At 39.6% G+C, this 24,219-nt stretch overlaps 1 protein-coding gene across 1 annotated transcript in view; it reads right to left on the reverse strand.

Annotated features, from left to right (window-relative positions):
- The window catches only part of CD109 (CD109 molecule), a 139,812-nt gene that overhangs the window by 36,016 nt on the left and 79,577 nt on the right, over window positions 1-24,219 (reverse strand). Inside the window, exons 15-22 of the mRNA XM_058566767.1 lie at window positions 23,118-23,270; window positions 11,504-11,578; window positions 10,903-10,963; window positions 6,946-7,087; window positions 5,629-5,746; window positions 3,729-3,842; window positions 2,121-2,339; window positions 1,219-1,363 (exon numbers count right to left, since the gene is read on the reverse strand). Coding sequence (XP_058422750.1) covers window positions 1,219-1,363; window positions 2,121-2,339; window positions 3,729-3,842; window positions 5,629-5,746; window positions 6,946-7,087; window positions 10,903-10,963; window positions 11,504-11,578; window positions 23,118-23,270 — 1,027 coding nt within the window. The remainder of the gene's footprint in view (window positions 1-1,218; window positions 1,364-2,120; window positions 2,340-3,728; window positions 3,843-5,628; window positions 5,747-6,945; window positions 7,088-10,902; window positions 10,964-11,503; window positions 11,579-23,117; window positions 23,271-24,219) is intronic.

The following is a 24,219-nucleotide window of genomic DNA, read 5'->3' on the forward strand; positions in this document are numbered from 1 at the left end:
AAAGAGAAAGCTCATTTAATTCTTTTTAAGAATTATATTTAAGATTCCAAAAAAAGTCCTCTATGGAGGGATTGGTTGTTTAGGGTTATAATAAAAAGCATTACACCTACAGATAAGATTTAAAAGAACCTCTGAAAAAGTGCCTTAGATCCTGACACTTTGAAGACCTAACAAACTATTCAGATGTCATTAATCTAAACATTTCCTTCAGTTATCTGTAAAGCACAACTATATAAACAAACCATTTGTGTGGAAGCTATGTTCAATAGTTGATTCAAAAGTACTTTCACGGGGCCAGCCTGGTGGCGCAAGCAGTTGGGTGCGCGCGCTCCGCTGCAGCGGCCCGGGGTTCGCTGGTTCGGATTACGGGCGCACACGGACACACTGCTTTTTGAGCCACGCTGTGGCAGCGTCCCACATAAAGTAGAGGAAGATGGGCACGGATGTTAGCCCAGGGCCAGTCTTCCTCAGCAAAAAAAAAAAGAGGAAGATTGACATTGGATGTTAGCACAGGGCTAGTCTTCCTCACAAAAAAAAAGTACTTTCAGGTTGCCAGAAGGTGCCTGGGAGAAGGGATTAAAGTCAGTGGGTAGCTTTCTCTGTAACGGTCACCTGTGTTCTGCACAGAGAGCTGTTCTAAGCAGCAATTCTCAACCTGTGGTTATCAGAATCACTTGTGGAACCTTTTCAAAATATACATACCCTAACCATAGCCCAAGAGACTCTGATAGAGTACATTGAGGGTAGAGCCCAGAGACTTGTGTTTTCACAAAGCTCCACAGAAGATTCTGATGTTCACCAGTGGTCGAGAGCCACAGAAGCCAGAAGCTTTGCTCTCAAAAATAAGCCCTCCCTCCAGCCACATTACAGCATGGCCTTGCTACTCAAAGAGTGGTCTGCAAACCAGGAGCACCAGCGTCATTTAGGAGCTTGTTAGAAATGTAGAATCTCAGGCCCCACCTCAGAATTAGTAAACCAGAATCTGCCTTTAAACAAAATCCCAAGAGATGCATACGCACATTGAAGTTGAGAAGAACTGGTCTACGACACATATCTTGCTAGCCTTTCTACTGTAATCAGCAGATGGTACCAAGTAAAAACCTTCTGCAACCTCTTCTTGTTAGGACTAAATAAGAAAATACACCCATAAACAGATGAAAAACATATATTATCATATACCAGTAAGCCAGCAGTGGTGGTGATACACTCTATTCTTACCAATTGCAGTGACCTGGACTCTTTCAGTGCCACTCACTGTATTAGGAGGAAACGAGAAACTCAAAGTTCTCAGAGTAGTTTGTAGCTTGTTGTCAGTCAAGTCTAATAGGATGGATTGTGAATAGGATTTCTCTATTCCTTCAGCCTGTGGAAAAAAGGAACAAAGTTAACATGGCCTTGACTCACCTATTTACAAAGAAGTGTATGCAGATAATAAGACAAACACCTGACCTGTTGTGTCTGCAGTGTGTGTACCGCCAGGTAAGTATCTACTATTGCTTGACTTTTGCTTAAAATCTGTTGAAAATGTTTACTTTCTAGTTTATTAGACAAAACACTTCATGGAATGGCAATGGAAACGACAAAGGAGAAGATAAAAAGGTGATGAGCAAAACACTCGAAGGAGACCCTATTATTATCCAAAGAGAGAGATTAAATATCTTGTCCCAAGTCACACTTGACAGAGCTGGAATTCGAACCCAGAACCCAGCTGTCTCACTCCCAAACACAAGTGCTCATCCACTAGGCATAGCTGTCTTTTTCTGCATAACATCTTCTCTAAAAAAAAAACTAAAAAATCTCTTCTACCTGTACGGAGGAATTCCAAAATTCAAAATCTACATATCAACTTGGCATGATTTAATAGGATCCCAATGTAACAGTCTGTAAATGTAATTGACTGCAAGAGTCATACTACAAATTTAAAGAGAAAATTGGCAATTACTTTCAAAACATATATGTGATATATTTTTACATACAGATGAGAAAACAGGCATTACCAGAAGGGTGTAGGAGATGACCTTCTAGATATTGCCATTAAATTTAGCCAACAGAAAAACCACCTTCTGTTTCCTTTTCACTTATGTATTTCCATTTCGTTTATTAAGACGTCCTGTATTTACCTTTACTAAAATCCTCTGGGTGACGGCATCAGAAGCAGCAGGTGAAGTAGCTGTGACTGTAACAGGAATTTCCCCCAGATGTGTGGGCTTGACTGGGAAAACAACACTTGCCCCATCCTCACTGGGAACCAGAATGGTCTGCTCGTGTCCTGTGGCATTTATTTCATTTGAAGCCATTAGAATATTAAATTTGTCACTTTTTTCAATGATTACCTTAACCTGGGAGAGAAAATTATCAAAAGTTTTGTATAATAAATGCCTCTCAGTAAAGTGTTGTTTCATCACCACTTTAAGTGCTGTTAAATCTGTGAGGCCCAGGACTAGAGATGAGACAGGAAGATCCAGCCAAGGAAAGGAGGAAAGGGTATCAGAAGCAATTTCATTTCTTTCCTATGCTTTCCCTGAACCTCACGATACATATGGAAACGGCATTCTTCAGTTCCATTTCTAGCATTAAACTCCCACTAACATTAAATTCTCTCATTATCCAAAGCCTCTGACTGGTAAGTTGTGCCCAGAAAGGTTATTTCATGTCATGGTATTGCCACCTGCCTGACTGTACTGTGTCATCAGGACACGGGTCCCATTAGAAAAAGCTGAGACAAACAGGGTGCAGTGTTGTTACACTCCTGAGGTCTCTGCTGGGATTACTCCATGGGCAGTGGGACCCGGACACCAGTCCTGAAGCGAGTGTGAGTTGTGACTTTTGTGAAGTGTGTCAAAGTGGCCAGTCTCATTGAGAACAGCACTTCTCTAGGCCTTACATTTTATGAATTGTTTTCCCATTTATTTTCTCACTTGTGTCTCAAAATATTTTCTATAGGAAGAGTACTTATTATTCCCATTTGACAGATGAGGAAACTACAATTCAGTTATTTGCTGGTAAGTGGTAGAGCTGGACACTGAATGCAGACCTTCTGACTCCAGAGCTTCTGCTGTTTACACTGTACCATGCTGAGTAGATTAAAAAGTAAAATTAAAAAATAAGAAAATTTACTCTATAGGCATAGTGCTTAAAGAGATTATGGCATTGTCATGTAATAATGTTAATTACATATCCCTACTTACTCTGGGGCGGGGGATCACTCATTTCATGAACACTACTACGGGCACAACCCGTAGACAGTGGGCTAATCCCTGCCTTCCAGGGAACCGACCAGCCAAGGAGACACAAGGCACATGACTCTGAAAACAGAAGACACCGCATAAACCTGAGGACGACGACACGACACAGCAGAAGGGTGCGAGTCCTCAGAAAAGGTATCTGAGTTTCAAGCTGAGTCTTGAAAGGGATCAATTCTTGCTAACTGCAGTGGGCACAGAACAGTGGTGACACCCCCTCCTCGATGTGGGGAAGATCAGGAAAAATGCAGGGAGGCAGGAAAGAGAAGGGCATGCCTCAGAGACATAAGGAAGTACATGGCTGGAGTGAAGAATGTGCTGGAAATCAAGGAGAGGGTGCCTGGACACGCTAATCTTGCCCTCAGACATCAATAAGCAGAAGAAATTGAGTGCCCAGATGCCCACACACTCCACAAGCCAATCCCTGCATGTTTTCTCCAGCTTTTCCTGAAGTGTAGATGATTAACAAAATCTTTAATATATTACCTCAGTGGCATCTTTCAAATAATTGAATATGGTTACTTCCAAAGCAAATTCTTCACCTCTGATAACAGAGTAGGGAAGATTCAAAAAAATGAAAAATGGTTGGAAGGCTTGTAGCTGGAAAGAACACAATGAATACATATTTTATTCTAGTCAAAATGTTTCACATATTATGCAATTAAAAACAAATCTCACTAAAAAAAAAAAAGCAAATCTCACAAAACCTGTGAAGCTTATAACTTCACATAGAAATGGTCACTTGCCTATCAACAGAAAGCAAACCGCAACTTATCCCAAATAAATGATAGTATACTGACTTGATTTATGTTATTTAACATAGTAAACACAACATTTTATTAAGCACCAACTAGGAACCAGTTACTTTACACAAATTATTTCATTTAACCATTACAACCCTATGAGGCAAGTGTTATGCACATATTTCACAGAAAAGAAATCTGAAGGTCAGATATCTCTGTAATTAGTACAAGATCACACTGGGTCCCAGCGTGTCTGACGGTTCCTCTTCCACTACACTACTTTGACTCCACCAACCTGCTTAAAAGCCACTGGCGAAATCAAACAGCCCCTGTTTTAGACTCATGTGGAAAATCTAAATGCTGTTCTGCTTACTGCCTGCTAACATATACATACACGTGCACTTCCTCGTAGGTGACTCAACTTTGCTATTGTTGGCCAAGTCCTGCAGGGGAGGCTACACCCCTCCCCTGCCTCTGAGGATAAACCCTGAGTAGTTAGGCCAATGGTTGCCACGGAGAGGTTTCTTTGGACATCTGTGGAAATGTCTTAGATTGTCACAAGGATTGAAAGGTGTGATTGGCACTTGGTGAAGGTCTGCAATGCTCAGAGCAGTCCCAGACGATGAAGAATTGTCCCATGTCCCTCATGATTCTTGACTGTCCCTTCAAACATTCATGTAGATGAAGTGCCTGCTTATCATGACCTGGGCTTATGACCTAATTCCAACTCAATATGTAAACTCAAAGCATTTTTCAATGCACACTGAATTTTTCGTGAATACAACTATTCTGTAAATTAAGAGAAAGATTGTAATTTGTTTTGTTTGTAACTTTACCAAAAATTTTTCACAGTTTCAGAAATTTACGTCACCACAGGTAGCACCACTCCAGGTTTCTGAGTTGCTAAAACAATACACGTCTGTCACACCGCACCTACACCGTCACACACAGTGTGATCCTATGCACAGCCAAATATTTAAATATGTTCCTATGCCTCCTAGTGCAGCTACGCCTGGTCACCTACATACTGAAATATATACTATTTTATTGTACATTACTTTCCTTTTATTTCTCATTAGTATTTCACTTAGGGCATCATATTGATTTTTTTTAATTGAGTATGTAGGTATATTATATTTTCTATGAATTTCATTTCGGATAATAAAGGAGCAAAACAAACTGTTATAAAGAAAGGGCTTCAGGTACGACAGGTGAGAGCTCCTGGTGCAAGACCAATCCTGGTCACTACACTACCCTTGCCAGTGACTGGTCAGGAAGCGACACACGATGCACCTTGACCAAACAGATGTGAAGGAACGCCTGCCACGGGACAACCTGAGAAGTTCCACTCATTCTTGAAAGACGGACACATGGAAACTCTCTCTTCTGGCCTTTGGAAGAGGTTGGATTCAGTCAATAACAAACTTTCCATCCAAACCTTAATATGGACCTAGCACATTTTGAAGTTTAATACAGCTCATATTCTAAAATATAAAACAGATGAAAAACAAAAAGGAAAAGCCAAGGACTCTCTAAACTGTAACCAACATCATAAGCAATCATTTTTTAAAAATTCATTAAGGAGTTGACACTTCCTCACTGCGTGGCACTGTAACATTATAGGCAGTCCTTGAATACGCTACCTCCACTGGAGCAGCTGTTAGTCCAAGACCCAAGTCCTCAGAGATCACAAAAGCTGTAGCTACCCAAGAAGTGATAGAATCAGGCACAGTAACTTCAAATTCTTGGTAAATCCTGGAACTGAAGTCAAAATAAACATAAAAATCACAAAACCAAGAACTGACACATTTCAAAATAAGTCAACAAAACCTAAACCATTTTTTGAAAGAATTTTAATTTTCCAAATAGTTTTCATTTCTAAATTTTTTAAAAGATTTAAGTATAAAACAGTGGATCCCGGGGCCGGCCCGGTGGCGCAAGCGGTTAAGTGCGCGCGCTCCGCTGCGGCGGCCCGGGGTTCGCTGGTTCGGATCCCGGGCGCGCACCAACGCACTGCTTGGCAAGCCATGCTGGGCGGCGTCCCATATAAAGTGGAGGAAGATGGGCACAGATGTTAGCCCAGGGCCGTCTTCCTCAGCAAAAAAAGAGGAGGATTGGCGGATGTTAGCACAGGGCTGATCTCCTCACAAAAAGAAAACAAACAAACAAAAAAAAAAAAACAACAACAACAAAAAAAAAACAGTGGATCCCAAGTTCTCAAGGAATAGGTTACAATAAGGTCATAATACTGCATATTGATCCATAGTCCAATAAAAGTTTTCTACAATGTATATATCTTCAGAATGAACATTATTTTCATAAATTTTATATAGATAATAAATATATATTTTCAAATTTGACTCCAATTTATTTCTCTCAATTTGCATAAAAGTTTCCCTCTGTATCCCAGTCAATACCATTATTTGTTTTTTTGAGGTTTGACTTGTGTCTTATTTCAAGTTTCCATAAATGGCTGACTATAAAATATGTGTAGATTTCATGATGTACCTGCTCAGTCCTCAGGCCAGGCAGCACAGGGTTTGTCAACTAAGATGAATTCCTCCGGCATGCACGCCCCTTCTCCCAGTGCTTGTGGGGATGTTTATGAGGAGCCACAAGGTAGAGGGGGTAATCACGAGTGCTTCCCACCCCAAGGCAACACACGCACTCTCAGCAACTCTTCTCCAACAAGAACCACAAGACTCAAGGAAGTTAAAATCACCCTTCATTCAAAAAAGGCCTCTCTTCTCCTCAATGGTACTCTCACTGCCACAATGGGCATGTGGCTTTATTAAACACTATATCAGATACAATAAGCAACATTCTAAAAGAAAAAATTCTTTGTCTACTTAGTTCTTATCATACCATGCTTGCACTTAAACATTAGGAAGAGGGCAAAATTTGTTTAAAACTGACACTAAACAAAATACATATGGGCAAAGAACTTTATAAATTTTTACCCCATGTTGGTGTCTAGCCAAATCCAAGTCTCTGGAAAATGCCTTCTGACACGTGGACTGCCAACCGAAGAAAACTCATGAAAATCTACCAAGTATGCTTCATTTTCCTCCACAAACCTCTCAGCAACCTCTACATTGTCATCTAAAAATAAACAGTGACAACTGTTAGGGAAAAAGTCACCGTAAAGAATGTTTATAAACTTAGTCCACAGAATCACCTCTCAGCTGAATGGGACTTTAGAGTTCATCTGGTCCAATCCTGTCATTTGACAGATGAGAAACCTGAGACCCAGAGAAGTCAGGTGACTAAGCTAAGGCCATGTGGCCAGCTATGGCAGAGCCAGAACAGCAACAACGAAAGTTCCCTGCACCCACGGCCAAGATCTGAAAAACTACTCACAGTTCAGTTACTAAAAATTAAGTAAAATCATATTTTTAAAGCTACCTACAATTTTGCTATTCTACTCTTTCTAGCTCCCTAGTGTTGATTACCATTGGCTACACCAGCCATAAGATACTACAATCATCTAGTTTACTAGCTGTCCTCTTATTAAAAAAATCCATGTTGCCATACAGGCTCTGGATCAGCTATCTCTACTTTTTTCAAGTTTTCTATAAGTCTAAAATTATTTCAAAATAAAATGTAAAAAAATGTAGTAGGTACCAAGGATACAAAGATGAACACAATGAGCTCCACTCATAGTCTACGGAGGAGACAGACAGATAGAAAACTGTAGTAAACTTAAGAGTAATAATAGGGGCCGGCCCCGTGGTGTAGTGGTTAAGTGTGTGCGCTCTGCTGCTGGCGGCCAGGGTTCGGATCTTGGCGCGCACCGATGCACCACTTGTCAGGCCATGGTGTGGCGGCCTCCCACATAAAATGGAGGAAGATGGGCACAGATGTTAGCCCAGGGCCAGTCTTCCTCAGCAAAAAGAGGAGCATCAGCATGGATGTTAGCTCAGGGCTGATCTTCCTCACAAAAAAAAACAAACAAAAAAAGAGTAATAATAGACATAAGTAAAATGTCTATTACGCAGAGAATGGTTGATTTTACACAGAATCTGAATGATGAAGAGCATGGCTGGGGGGATATCCATTTTGCATTGTTTTTTGCATTTCCATTTTCCCTAAAGTCTCCAGATAAAGAGTATCCCACACAGGGAAACAAAAAAGTAGGCTAAGTACAAAGGCATGTCCATAATATAACAATGAGTATCAGGTAAGAGTGGCATAAAATGAGAAGAGAAGGAATGGTTGGGTCCAGATTTTAAAACGTCAAATATCCCATGCTGAAGGATTTGGACTTAATCCTTTAAGCAATGATGACCTACTGAGGGTTATAAAATAAATTAGAAACATGATATAACCCATGTTTTATAACAATAACTGTGGCCTCAGTGTGAACAATGGTTTAGAGCTGGAGGAAATGGAGGCAGTCAAACAGTTAGTTAGGAGGCTACTGTGATGGTCAAGGAAACGCTGATAAGGGCCTGATGCCAAGCAGACAAGAAGGACACTCTCAAGACAACTCTGCTCTGCCTCTCAGCTGGAAGACCTCTGTGTGCACCCACAGCACGCCTGTCACAGCCCTTGGCATACTCTTCTAATTGTGAGTTGGTTTGCCCCACTAGACCAAGTTGAAATCTCCACTGCCTCATACACACTAAGCATGCAATTAACATCATCACTATCTATTGAATAAGGAATGAACAAAGTGGATCTGAGGGACACGATAAAAGGTAACTGCAGACTTACAAATGACAAACATGTGCTAAGCATTTTATATACTTTTGGATTTAATCTCATAACAGCTCTGTAATACAAGTAATACTATTAGTCCTATACTTCAGGGGGAAACCTGAGGCTTAGAGAGGTTAACTGACTTTCTCAAGGTCATAAAGCCAGAATTCAAAGCCAGAAGTATTTGACGACAAATTCCTTTCTTAACCACTATGCTGTTCCACATCTGAGAGAAAGAAAGGAAGGAGCGAAGGACGAGTTCTGAGTTTCTGATCTAGAAAACTGGGTAGATGATGATTTCACTAACAGAGCTATGAAATCATATCAAGTAAAGGAATCATGTATCAATCAAATCATATTGAGAAAGAGTAAGGTTGTGAGGAGAGAAAAGATCGTAAACTTGGTTTGTGACATTGAATTGAAGATATTTGTGGGGCATTAGGGTGCAGAAACAGAGGGGTAAGATAAACAGTCAAGATGCTGCAGAGTTGGGTTTAATGGGGACAACATCATGAAAGGACAAGGGACGAGGGAAGGATTCGACCAAAGTGGTTAACCATGTGGTCCACCCAGGTACTGGAGGGAAATAAAGACAGGCGAAACCAAAAACTCAGAATAACCAAGAGAAGTCAAAACCAAAGCAGACATCTAACAGATTTAGAGGAGTGAGGGAATATACAAGGTAGAAGGACAGGCAATGGAAACGTCAGTAGACAATGTTCAGGCGACAAGATGACCTTGGGTGACTACTGTTGCCACAGTGGTAATCGCAGGATGTGCACATTGGATGGATCAGCCACATGGACACTCAAACCCCCAGGAGGACAACAGGAGGAAGACTTGGAATCTTTTGTGAGAGTCGTCAATGTATAGAGAGGGAAAGGGAAAGTAGGTGACCTGAATGTTGACTGAAGGGGTTATAAGTGAAATTTTTGAGCTTCAAATAATAAGTGGCTCTTAACTGAGAGCTGTTGAACAGTAGTCTTGAAGTAGCCAAGAAAATACTCAATGCTAAGTACCTACTGACCCTGATCTAGAAGAGAGGCAGAGAAATGAATGTCGATCACTTGAGAAGGTTTCTAGGGACACAAGACGCTGGTAGGAATATCAGGTTTCTTCTGGTTACAGTGAAAAGGTGGAAGAAGGTTCTCAGAAAAGGCAAAGGATACAATAAGTATTATTAACAACAGAATGAGCATTACAGTGAGCATCAGGATTTGATAAGTAAAGATGAACAAAGATGGATAAAAGCTGAGATAGACAAAGGAGAACAGAAAAAGATAGACTGCTTTGAAGGTTGTCTAAGATAAATGATTATACAAAAAAAACTAAATGTACCATGTGTATTTAATACATAAAGGTCATAATGACCTCATCAAATCTTTAAGACTATAAAATTATCTTTTTAGCTTCAGGACAGAGGCTCAGGTGTCCTGTAGAGGCAAGAACCAACCCAAAGCCAGAGAGCCTGGGGCCTGGTGTGGAGTAACTGAGAGCACCCAACAGAAACAGGGAATTCAGGGCTGGAAGCTGACAATTCTGGAGCCTCTCAAGACGGTGTTAACATAACTTTACCTGAAAGGAAAGAGAACAACCTCTAGAGTCAACCATTTTCCTTTACACATTTCTTTCAGCGAAAACATTTTATGACTTCTTCCTAAAAGCACACTTCTTCTTCTTAGGTGAGTGGCCAACTCTATTTAGCAATCCAGGGAGCTAGGCTGTACAGGTGTGAGCCGGCCCAGCAAGAGCTCAGACCGATGAGACATGATTGTGTGCACATGGGTGCACCAGTACCCTTTACGGCATCTGTGCTATATTCTAGGTGAACATCAAACGGCTAGAGAACAAAAATGTTTCAAAAATACGTTGCTCCTTTTATCTAATTCCAAAATAATAGCAGAGTTTGCAATACAAATTAAAAGCACAGGATCTTCCAATATGTCCAAAAATATTACCACCTCAAAAAATTACAGAGAGCAAACGGAAACTATTTCTTTTGAAGATCTAGACAGGAGCCCACGAACGTTCCATGTCATGGCCTGAATATACTTCCAAAAACATTAAATTCCAAACATTTTAGAGTAAGAGAACAGAAATTGAAAATCACAATATCCGTGTTCAACCAGAAAGTATTCACACCTATATAAGTCATTTTAAATACCTGAGATGAAAGACTTAAATACTTTAAAAGCACATTCCCAGGTTTTACTTACAAACACCATCAATGTAATCCTTCACAAGGTTTGCATCTGTCAATACCCAGAGGCCACCTTCCTAGAAAGAAAAATTTTAATTTTCTTCTGAAATAAAAGTTTAAATGCTCTCTAAATTGTTACAACAGTCTCCCATACTCCTAACTCACTCTTGCTTGTGTGTTTTTATCCAGAATGTGAAAGAACCTCTTTATATTTTTTTTCACTCTTGCTCATTTTTGAGAGTTTAGGTACGTACCTGAGCATACATTCTCTCTCTCTCTCTCTCATACACAGACACAGACACACACACACAGACACACACACACACTCACGTGCATGAACAGCCATTTCAAAGTCAAGGAAAGTGATAAAACGGAAAGAAATTTTTTTTTTTTGACAGTGCCATTAATTTCTCTAATGGTGAATTTTCCCATTTGCTTTTAAAACTGGAATGATGATTATCCTTCCATTTCAAATTACACTTATATAACACACTGCACTTCAGCAACACATTTAATAAAAGGCTAACATTTCATAATTCAGATCATTAATTCTGAAAGTGTATGCAATAATAAAAGATATTAATATATTTTCAAATTATATAGCAAACTAAACATACCTGAAAGACTGCAAAAGAATTCATGAACATGCCTAAATAATATCCTGTGTTATAAAGTTCCAACTCATGGACCACCTAAGGAGAAGATAAAATACATGGAATGGATGGATTCATTTCAAACTGCTCTGCCCTCTGCAACATTTCTTGTATCTAACTTAGAAAAGACACAGCCCACATGCATATCAAATTTGAGAAGGACACAAATGGAGGAATAATACATATGCGAATACCTTGTTCATGACTCAATCAGCCAAAATTATATTTCTTATTTAAACTTATTTTTACTCTGTTCGGCAATCCAGAGTTCCTAAGAAGTGTGGGCTTTTGAGTTCTGCCCAGGAGGAACTTAAATGTCACTGGTTGACAAGACCAACACATAGTCATCAGTGTTAAAAATGACCCATACTCTTGGAAGAGTGGGTTAATTATATAAATGGGTTATATTGGATGGTTAATAAAGTTGTGCAAAAATGTGAGTTAACTAAATTTTTTTAAATAATACAAAGAGACAACTCACAAAAGAGGAAATGCAAATTATTAATAACCAGAAAAATTCAACATCACTGATAAAGCAATGCAAATTACAACATCAATGAGATGGGTTTTTCAATAATGAGATATTTGCATATATCACATTAACAATGCTATTTTTCAAAGAACAGTACTCATTGCTAGCAAGAGTGAGTAAAATAGGCTAAAAAAGTGAGTAAAATTGGCAGTTCCTAAGAAAGTTAAACACAGAATTAGAATATGACCCAGCAATTCCACTCCTATGTATATACCCAAAAGAACTGAAAACAGGGACTCAAAGAGATACTTGTATGCCAATGGTTCATTGCAGCATTAGTCACCATAGCCAAAAGGCAGAACCAATCTAAACGTCCAACAACATAAGAACAGATAAACAAAATGTGGTATATATACATAGTGGAATATTATGCAGCAATAAAAAAATAAAGTTCTGACATATGCTACAATATGGATGAACCTTGAAAACATTTACGCTAAGCGAAATAAGGCAGACACAAAAGGACAAATATTATATGATTCCACTTATATGAAATATCTAGAATAGGCAAATTCATCAAGACAGAAGTAGATGAGAGGTTACCAAGGGCTGGGGGAAGGGAGAATGAGGGGTTATGTTTAATAGGTACAGAGTCTGTTCGGAGTGATAAAAAGTTTTGGAGACAGACAGTGATGGTGGTTGTACAACACTATGAATGTAATTAATGCCACTGAATTGTACTTTTAAAAATGGTGAAATGGCAAATTTTATGTTACATATATTTCACAATGATTAAAAAGTTAGGACACTATACCCCTTTTGGTAACTATTTTGATACATCTCCCTTATTTATATTAGCATTAACCAGACAAATTAAGACAAAGGTAGAATAAAAATCATGAAAGATTCTAAGTATGAGTTTAAAAAACACACCAAGTTTAAAATCAAACACCAACAAACACTGCTTCTGCTACGCTAACAACCACTGCTACCTTCACGGTAAGCAAACAGGCTCCCAGAAGAAAACAACAGAACAAGAAATATCTCAACAAGCTGGCAAATATGCTTAGCCCAGCTACAGACAGCAGAGACAGAGCCAGACAAAATGGGGAGAGAGTTTAGTTCATGACTCAAACTCCGCCACAGAGCAAACAGGCGGACGGCCTCCTGCTGACGCTCAGTCGACGATGATGGAACTATCTAGGAAGAAGCGTCTAGCTCGTAGAAAAAATCCTCCTGTTCTACTGCCTCAATAAAAAGGCACCACCAAAGCTGCCGCACAGGCTAGTGAGGGGAAGGGGTGTCTGAAAGTTATTCCTGGAAGATCTAGAACACCTACATTATTCAAGGCATTCAAGAGTCTCTCAGCAGCACACAAAAATTTAACAAGAACAAAAGAAGCCAAAATGGTCTAGTATCACAGGTTTCTGACTCCCTCCTCCAGAGCCAACCGTGGAGAAAAGGGGAAGCCAGCAGGAAACCTGGAGGAGCAGGAAGAAAAACCCCAGGAAGAGCGAAGGGTGTCTTGAATCGGTATGTTGAGAGGATGCAGGAGGCAGCAATCGCATGACAGGTGACAGGCTGGAGGAAAGGTTTTTACATTCTGCTCTTGCTTCTCTCCAGGGGATAGCCACAGGACCATCACTCCTTGCCATTTCACCTCCCACACGCAGTGGGAGCAGCCCAGACGGCCTGTGCAGGGATGGCGAGCACGCCACAGGTCAGCAGTCTGCCCTCTGGGGCGAGAAAGCGGAAAGCCCACAGACCAACCCGTGGCCCTCAAGCACTCACTCTTCTCCCCACCTCCTCCAAACCCTCACAGCTGGTAGATCACAACCTCACAACTTCCGCAGGACACTCCTCTCCCTGGGGCTGCTTTTCCCTAAGCTCTTAAACGGGAAACACCGTCTAGAAGCAGGCAGCACCAGGGAGGATGAAGAGTAGTTCTCCAGTCCCTGAAGCTCAACCCTCCCTCTCTTTATACTCACAAGACTTACATAGATTGCAACAGGGACTTCAGCCTTTCCCAAAAGACGTTATCAAGAGTAGCTGCCAAAACAGTTAGACATCCAAAGAGCAAAACTTCCATAAAAGACATCCACCTAGACAACACATAGCATGTGAAGCAGAATATTGAAAAAGTCAGCTCAAGAATTTAAAATAAACGTAGTAAACATACATAAGGAGATATGGGAAAATATTAGCAACGTGAAACAAGAACAGAAGATAAGAACCAAATGAAAATAATAGATATTAAAAACACAATAGCTGACATAAAGAACTCAAAGTAGGAATAAAAGACAGATAGAGCTGACAACCAATCAGTGAGCAGAAAGACTCAACTGAGGAACTCCCCCAGAGAAACAGAGAAAAGACAAAGAGATGGAAAACATAAAACAAAAAGCTAAGAGATATGGAGAAGGCAAGTAGAAGTGCCAATCTCCGAATAACAGGAGTCCCAGAAGGAGAGAAAAATTAAAATGGATAAGAGGAAATATATGAAGAAATAATGGGTGTAAATTTCCAGAATTGAAAAATGGAGAGCATAGATTAAAAGGGCAATCCATAATGACAAGAACTAAAATTCTGTACAATAGCAACAAGATCTGGCCAGGGCTGGGGAACAAGGTTGGGACAGAGGAGAGACAAAAAGGATATGCAAGAATCTGAGAGCAGACTAAAATGCTTGTCTTGTTTGATAACTGATAACCTTCAGAAATCAATAAGGGTAAATATATATGAGTATGGTTCATGAGTTTAAAGCCATCTATCAGAGAAACAAAAATAGAATGTGTAACTTCCAAACCAGAAGAAAATTTGATCTAGCCCATGGAAAGAAGAATAAAAAGACACAAAAAGAGAACAGTCTAAATTTAAAAATATGAAATAAAAAAGCAAAAATAAGTTTGAATTAGAACAATAATTACCATACTTATAAATGGGTTAAATAAGCTTATTAAAAGATATTGACTGGGGGGCCCGCCCCATGGCTTAGCAGTCAAGTGCACGCGCTCCACTACTGGCGGCCCAGGTTCGGATCCCAGGCGTGCACCGATGCACCACTTGTCCCGCCATGCTGAGGCGGGGTCCCACATACAGCAACTAGAAGGATGTGCAACTATGACATACAACTATCTACTGGAGCTCTGGGGAGAAAAACGGAAAAAAAAAAGGAGGAGGATTGGCAATAGATGTTAGCTCAGGGCCAGTCTTCCTCAGCAAAAAGAGGAGGATTGACATGGATGTTAGCTCAGGACTGATCTTCCTCAAAAAAAAAAAAAAAAAAAGGATATTGACTATCAGATTAGATTTTTTTTAAAAAGCAAAATATAATAATATGCTTTCTACAAGCTATACTTAAAAAACAAAAACTTACAAAAGGTTGAAAATAAAAAGATAGAAAAATACGCCAGGCAAGTATGAACCAAAAGATAGCTGGGATAGCAATCATAATATCTAACAAAATTTAATGTAAACATATAGAGAGAAAGAGAGACAGAGATAGACAAAGAGACACAGAGAGAGCATGAGCAGAATATAGGCGTGTGTAAGAACACACGCATAGAGAAGAAAAAAATAAAATATTTAGAAAGCTGTAAAATGAGAGATGTCACTATATTCAGTTAAATCAAATGCAAGATGCTATAGAATAGAATAATGTGAATTTAAGAAGAGTCAAGGGAAAAAAATGACCAATTTATTTTAAAGGAATTTTTAAAAAAGGAATGAGAAAAATTAGCTATATAGACTGAAAAAATATATAATTTTTCTTGAGTGGATTAATTTTATAAGATGACCAAATTAGCCCAAACATACATATCTTTCTTCCTGACATGTTGTTAATCACTGTACTTAATCAATTAATGGACATAGGTGACACAATCTGGATTTCATGACAAGGGCACAGAAGAATATATCAAGAACTTACAGATAAAAATGAAACTGATACCAGCTCAAGACAAGGTTGACATAAGGGAAGCCATGTTGTAGAAAAGAAACCCTACTGTAACTTTGAATGAACTCTGATTGACTAACCAAGCTGGGTATGCACCCTCCAGGAGATCTAACTCCCATGTTAATTTTACAACCCCTGCCTGTGCATATATCTCCCAGCTGCAATAAGATGATAACTTTGTTCTTTGGAGTTCCTTAGGAATGTGATGACCCCCAACAGAGAATCTATGCTAATAGCCATCATCAATGAAAACCAAAAGATCTGGTGTGGTGACTCTCAGTCTGTAACACCAGAAGGTCAACATTCCTAACCCCCTCCCCTATAACCCACTGGCCCATATAACTGCTGTAAGATTTTGTGCCCTTTTAAGATGGTTTTTTTCAGACATTAGTCAGCCATCTTCCCTCTTGCTAGCAAGCTGTAATAAAAAAAAGTCCTTTTTCTCCTACCTCCTTGCCTCTTGACTATTGGCATGTCTTGCGGCGAGCAGAAGGCCCCACGTTGGGCGGTAACAATTTGGTGACCCAGGTGGAACGATAAGTCCTGCTCGTGGCCAGCTGACCTCAGATGGGCAACCTGTTGGGTAAGTCCCTAGCGGCCGCCGAGGCTCTCTTTGTCTCGGGTAACTGCCCTACCTGCTTTCCCGTGCTGACGCCGGCTGTCTCCTAACGCTGATTGTGGTAGGAAGAGAAACGGCTACATCTGGTGAGTCCACGGGCTCAATCTGCAATAGGGTAAGTCACTTGAGGATGCTCATGAACTCTGTTCCCCTCCATCCGGGGTCCTTCTGTTTATGGCAGGGCTGTCTAGGGTCCTTCCACTTACGGCAGGGCCATCTGGGTTCCAATGGGACCGTCTGGGCGCACGCTCGGACTTTACACCCTAAATCTGGGAACTAGTTCACTGGTTGTCTGTTTTTTCTGTGTCTGTGTCCGTGTCTGTGTCAGTAAATAGCTCAAAATTGGCTGTTTGGGGACTGAGTTTCTCAGAGATCATCACAAACTCTCTTCAGAAATTACCCTGTTTGTTATGGCCACCTTGGGAAAAGCCCTTGAAATGGAGATAACTGTAAACAGCTGGCAAGATAACTGGGGATAATTTAAAGTTACTGTGGCCGTTTTGGGCTCCCTTTTAGCTTTCAAACTGAGAAATGAAGACATCTTTAAAGAGTCAAAGGCTCCACCTCTGGGAGCTCTCCTCTGGTTTTCGGGGCACCTGGAGTGAGTCCAGGTTGGCCCTTAGTCATTTGACTGAAATCTGGAATCCTGTTTTGTCTCCTGTCAAGAACACGTTGAATATTTTAGGCGCCTACTGAGTCAGCTATGAGGACAGGATATCTGTAATTTATCAAGTTATCTTGATAACTCAGGAAGAGGCTGTGAGGGTGAGACCTGACCCCCTCTTTCCCTTCCTTTTCTGTTTTGTTCCTCACCTCCTCTGTTGTTACCAAGTGGAGGTTAAGTTCAGGCTGGACCTGAGCAGAACTTGGACCTTCTGTAAAACTGAAAACTTGAAACCTTTCTGCCAAGTATTTAACTCTCAGACCCGGCGTTGAGAGCCCCAGCCCCCAGCCCACTCCAGGCTTTTGCCTCTTGCCTCCCTCGCTTGCCTTGTGCTGGCTCAGGGACTAAGTGCCCAGGCTGAGTGGGACTTGACTAAATCTTATAGCTATATTGAAGCCTGCAGCTGGGCTCTGCACTCTTCTCCGGGCCACTGTCAGTGGGACACCAGTTTTACGGCCATAGGGAACGCCCCAAGCATCACCAGAGACTCACCACTCAGGTGCCTTTTAACTGATTGGAAACAATTTCTATTGGATGGGTTATGCTCCAAAAACTCCCATCTTGGAGAAAACTTGAGTGGTTTCTCTATGCTTTTGTGATATAGCTGGACAGGTAGATCAAGCTATAATGTCATTTGAGTTACAACCCAATTTCTGAGAAATTAAGAGCAATTGTCCTTAAAAAAAAAAAAAAAAATCCTTGTAAGACTGGAAAAGCAGCTCTAGAGGCAGTTCAAATTCCACTCAGTTCCTTTATCTCAAAAAGGATTATCACCTTGCCTCTCTTGGAAGTGTTATCTAGCTCATCACCAATTTCTAAGACTGAAGAAAGAAATAAAAGTAAAAAGGCCAAAAAAAACACCCATAGGAGCACGCCTGGCCAAAAATCTAGCATCTTGAGTGTCTTCTCCACAAATATTAGTAAAAGGCTTAAAACAAAAATTTGGATTCTTAACTAGGGAGCTTTGTATTACTGTACCTGATTCATGGCAGTAATTTTAAAACCATAGCTGTGGAAACTCTGTGTACCTCTGTCTATATGTATGTTACATATGTGTGATATTTTACCTGCAGATGGTACGGTCAAGAGCTCTGTTTAATTGGCTTAAAGTAAGCACTTACATAAATTCTAAATGTAATAGAAATTAACCCAAATGTCTTTCAAGTTAACATGATATAAATTAATCTTTGGTAAACGAAAGCTGGTTTAAGTTTGTTGGTTTGATTGACAATTGTTGGAAACAAATGATTTAGATAGATGAAAATAAGTACGAGTTTTGGGGTATAATAATTATGTTTTACGATCTGTATACTTGGAAAAAAAACAGCTTCAAAATTCCTTTGGGTAACTTAAAACTTCAGAGTTTTTGAGAAAAGTTCGTTGAGTATCTGGGTCATTTTCAAATAAGGTAAACTCCTGAAACATTATTGCTAAACATATCTAACTTTATCTACTTTTGGCTTATTACAGAAAAACTAAAAGGTGTTTTGGGTCTATTAGTAAACATGTTTTGTGTTTTATTAAAAGATTGTACTATAAAATAACATGCTTCCAGAAATTATGAAAAGTGTTTGCCAATAATTTGCCAAGAAATAAATTTGCCAAGCCACAGAATGCTGATGTAAAAGAAAGTTTATAACTACTTTCTTAGTTTTACTTAGAAGTCAAAGTCTATAAGGGTTAAAAAAAAAAAATCTAATTAATATATGTCATTAAAGTTACTAAAAATTAATAAGGAAAACAGCTCTGTATACAAGGAAAGTAAGATGTATATAGTAAAAAGGTACAAAGAATGGAAATATTTTGTTTGGTTGGTTAAGAAAGATAAATTTGTCACAAAGGCAAGAAAGGAAGGCATGAGACAAATTCTGAATGTAAAAAGAAAGTTATAGACGGTTTGTGGAAGAGGAATTCTGGAAAAAGAGTTTTATGCATGGTCAAATTGGCTGGGATTAAAGTAAATCCAACTGAGTAAATGAGTTTTAATATCAAAAGTAAGCTGGTACAAAATTAAAATTTAGTCTTCTTTCTCTTAAAAGGATAATTTTCTTGAACTTGATAAAGAGGTTATAAAAGATTTTTAAGCCTACCTAAAAGACAGAAAAAAACTGTTAAAATAATTTCCTATGTTCCAAAGACTGAGGTCTCTCTATTAAGGCTTTTTGGACTGTTAATGGTCTGTTTGCTCTTGACTGTTTATATTTTTGACGAGCTCCCCAAAATTCATATCTTAAATAAAGTCTTTCTTTGACTTTTTTTGAGAATTTTCAGAGGTCCCTGGAACTTCTCAAAGAAATTTGCTCTCTTCCTATAAGGAGGAAGATACTAAACTTATTAGGCTTATTTGGTATGTTAAATTACATGGGAAGCATTGTCAAATAAGTGATAATAAACCTTCTTAGGTGATATTGTGTGGGTGAATGTTATTGATATAGGTGCTTTGAAATTGTACAACACTACTGAAAATCTGATCTGTCCTGGTTATCAGTCTGGTTCTGGTTATTATTTTAAAGTATTGTATGTCACAAAATTAACCAAATTTCTTTGTCAATTGCCATTTTGGGGTCTTGTTGTTTACAGACAGTTATTGTTTATGCTTTTGCAAAATATGTTTCATCTTCAGAGAAATTCATGGAAAGGACTTTGACATTTATTCTAGAGTATAGGTTTCTGATAAACTTTCAGATTATAAAACTAAACTGGGTAAGAAATAACAGAACTCTAACAAAGAAACTGCGGACTTCATGAAACTGCTAACAGAAGATTAAGATCAAGAATCAATTACACTGGACTGAATGAACTGATGGGGATGATTAAATTTTTTATGACTCTTGTTTGAAATATTGCTGATTTTTTTAATGTTTTGGTTTTCCAGGGTTAAGGAAAACTTTTTCTCTTTTCTCCTGAGATAGCTATGACTTATGGCAATTTGGTAAATTATACCTTTGTAAGCAGAATTGAAATATTTATCTTTTTCTCCCTGATTCCTCCAGGATTTGGAAACTCTTAGTGAGTATTGTTTTCAAGGCAATATAGTTATTTGCGTAAGTTCAATAAGAATCTGTTCTCCTCATAACAGGACACAATTGGAAACACTTGTTATATTAGCAAAGCTTTGATTGGAATGTGACAAGATAGCTTCTGAGAGACAAAGATGGACTTGATGGAATAAAGCCACATGGAAGTGTTGGCCTGGTACCTTATGTTCACTGTTCCAAGCAGCATTTACTGGATAAGTAAGGAATGTCACTTATCTTGGAGGTGCAAGGAACCTCGAAATATTTTGGGGGACCTCGAGAAGAGAGGAATTCACCCAAATCTGTAGGTATTGCAGGCAAAGGCTCATGACAAAGTCTTTGGCTTGGCTTTCCCAGCCTCGAGAGGCCTTTAAAGTTCAATCTGAGATTCCTTATACAGAGTTCCAGCAAAGCAGATTTAAAAGAGCCTATATGAACAATGGCTATCCTTGCTGTACTTATGTAAATAATTGGGCCAAGTTTATTTTATTTTGCAAACCAGTTAGTTTTAATTTGGTTATCTTTGATAAAATGAGGGTGATTTTAGAGAGAAAAAGATATGTTTTGATAGAAACTATAGTACACATTCATGGATATTAGGTTCTAGTTCTGATAATTGTCTGTGAGGTTTCTGTTTTATATCTGTTAACTGGACTGGATCCTGAATTCTTCTAGTCTCCTGATATATCTGGCTACAAATCTCCAAACTAATGTTTTGATTTTTTTCCATCATTTTCATTTGGAATCACTGAGAACTGAACCTGCCCTTTTTCCTGAAGCCTTGCAAACTGAAGCTGGTGGACTTGATATAAACTTAAGAGAGATTCACGTCTGCTAATGTAAGCCATTCAGAAAGGTACCTGAATACCCGATGACATCATCAGAGACATTTAAGCTGCAAAAGATGCTTTGGCACTGTGGGAGATCAAAATTTGGCCACCCTGAAATATATCTCTTTACCTTGATTGTTTTCTCTGAAGGACATTTGACCTCCCCCACTAACTGCCTAAAGAATTTGACATGGTGGCTCCTTCCTGGAACAGATCTTCCATCTGATGGCTGTAATATAATGTAAAATAGATGTTACAATAGGAAAGGCACCAACAAGCCCATCTTATCGGAAGTTCTGTCTCTCTGGCCACATTCTCTGGATGGCCCTGCAAGGAGTTGCCAGACAGACATTTACATTTATAAGGGAAATCTCCATTTGTAAAGGTATCTCCCTCTCTGTTTGGAGAAGAGAGGGGGATGAGCTCATTTCTAGTGACTTATCAATGTAGAAGGTGATGACTTAAATCTGCATAATAACCTTACTCTTGTTTACAGTGCTTTAGTGGTAATCTCCTGTAACTGACACCCCCCACCCCCAACATCCTCCTTTGTCTTTAGAAAAAGATGGTATTTAAGACGAGAATTTCTGCTATTGTGTTGAGAAACGCAGTGTCCCTGCTTTCTCCCATGTATACATGTTATTAAACTTGGTATTATTTTCTCCTGCTAACCTGTCTTGTTAATTATTTGGCCAGCCAGAAGAACCTTAAGGAAAAGGGCAGAGGGAGATTCTCCCTCTCCCCCGACAGCACTGACGTCTAGAAATCTTCTTGACTGGCTGTCCCCTGGACTCAGAAACTGGTTTATAATTTGCTCCCACCATTAACTTTGTTTTTCTTTTTGTCTTATTAATTACCTGGTTGCTTGCTTCCACAATTTAAGCCTAAATTTGGGAGCCCACCTGCATCACTCTCTTACTAAGAGACTGGTTCAATAAGATGGGACAACAGGACATCCCTCAACATTGAGGGGTTAAACAGCAAAGGGGGGGAATTGATACTGGCTCAAGACAAGCTTGGCCTAAAGGAAGCCATGTTGTAGAAAAGAAACCCTATTGTAACTTTGAATGACCTCTGACAAACTAAGCAAGCTGGATATGCACCCTCCAGGAGATCTAACTGCTACGTTGATTTTACAACCCCTGCTTGTGCCTATACCTCCCAGCTGCGATAAGATGATAACTTTGTTCTTTTGAGTTCCTTAGGAATGTGATGACCCCCAACAGAGAATCTATGCTGATAGCCATCATCAATGAAAACCAAAAGATCTGGTGTGGCTGACTCTCAGTCTGTAACACCAGAAGGTCAACATTCCTAACCCCCTCCCCAATAACCCAATGGCCTATATAACTGCTGTAAGATTTCGTGCCCCTTTAAGATGGTTCTTTCAGACATTAGTCAGCCATTTTCCCTCTTGCTAGCAAGCTGTCGTAAGTTCTTTCTCTCCTATCACCTTGCCTCTTGACTATTGGCATGTCTTGCGGCGCGCAGAAGGCCCCACATTGGCCGGTAACAAAAAAATGAATGAATAGGGGATTAGTTTATGTAACACCAGATGTTCATATATTTCTTGGTTTGTAATTTTTCTGCAGATTAACACGATTTCACTCCCTCGATATATTCAATGAGGACTGTACTTATTGACAATCATTACATATAACCAAAAGAGAAGGTACTTCATAATAATTTAAACCTCTCTTCTCCAATGTCATCCAGAATTGTATGAGTCAATTTCCTAGTACTTTCTCAAGAATCTTAAAATTAAAACATAGTATGAAAATGAGGAAAAACTCTAGGTGGCAGTTCTCACATAACACAGCAAGGACACTTGACCACATAAGCCTCTTTCCAACATAACAACTAGAATATAAATTCTTTTTTATTTGGAAGCTTTACTGATTATTGACTTATATTTGAAGAGGAACTAATAAACTTTCCTTTAGATATTTGAAGTAATGCAATAAAGTTTCTTTTTTCACTTTTCACATGTATTTTTGTAATGAAAAAATAACTAAACTCACATTTTCCATTGTAATATCATTTGAAGCATTCATCAGATTCACACTTTGGTCAACAGCTACAATCCCAACTATCGAGTCTGGCTGTGTCACAGAGACGCTAAGAGAGACTTTCTCAGATGGTTTAGCGTTCGCTTTACTCCAAAATAGATTTATCTAAGAAAGGGAGAAAACAGGATTGATTTATTTCACTTTTCTAAACCATTACTTACATGTCTTACCAACATCAGATCAATGACTCAAAATCTAGCAAAGATTCTACATTTTTTCTGGCTCGGGGATCATTCTGAAATCATACATAAACCGCCTCCAGGGAAAGGAATTAAAAAAACCTTATTCCCATAGTGTTTGCAAGTCATGGAACTTCCCACAGTGGGGTATATCTGAATTGTCCTTCACTGCTCTACCTTTCCTCTTCTTCTCCAGCTCCCACCCCTGAGCCCCAGCTGCTTCTACGAGGAGACAGCAATGTCTGCACACCTGGGGAAGGCCAGCATCCAGGAGGAGGGATGGGAAAGAGGACAGAAAAGGCAGACGCCTACATGTTGGCGACCAGACTCAGAGTTGAGCGCATGTGAGAGCCCACTTGGGGACCCACAGAACCACCTGGGCTGGGGGTCGGGAGTGTCTTTCCAAGGAAAAACAGAGGTGACCAGACCAAACACCAGTCAGGCTCCATGCCCTGTGCCTCCAATGGCTGCCTGAACTTCCTGTCATTACACTCATCAAAGCATGGTCTACTAGTACTTCTTAAAGAGCGTCAGTCATCTCATCACAGCTGAACCAAATGGCTTTGTCCTGAGGCCCCTTCCTCCTAGGAATGTTCTTCTTGTCTAGCTGTCTCTCAACATTCCACTGCCCCAGTGACCATACTACCTGACCAAGATGGTCTTAATGTTCGCCTCAGCTTGGCTAAATTTTAGACAGGCTTCTTCCTGATTATAAACTCCTCATCTCCCTTTTCTAGAGCATTTACTTTAGAAATTTGCAATTGTAAATTCTTTTTCTGCCCTTTTGAGATGTAAATCTTCTCCCAGCCTCTTGCCAGTTTTACAACCTAAGAATGTCTTTCTCTTCTCGAGGACCTGGGAGCCATCCTTTTGAA

The sequence above is a fragment of the Diceros bicornis genome, chromosome 23 (assembly GCF_020826845.1).
Source record: "Diceros bicornis minor isolate mBicDic1 chromosome 23, mDicBic1.mat.cur, whole genome shotgun sequence".
NCBI classification, from domain to species: domain Eukaryota; kingdom Metazoa; phylum Chordata; class Mammalia; order Perissodactyla; family Rhinocerotidae; genus Diceros; species Diceros bicornis.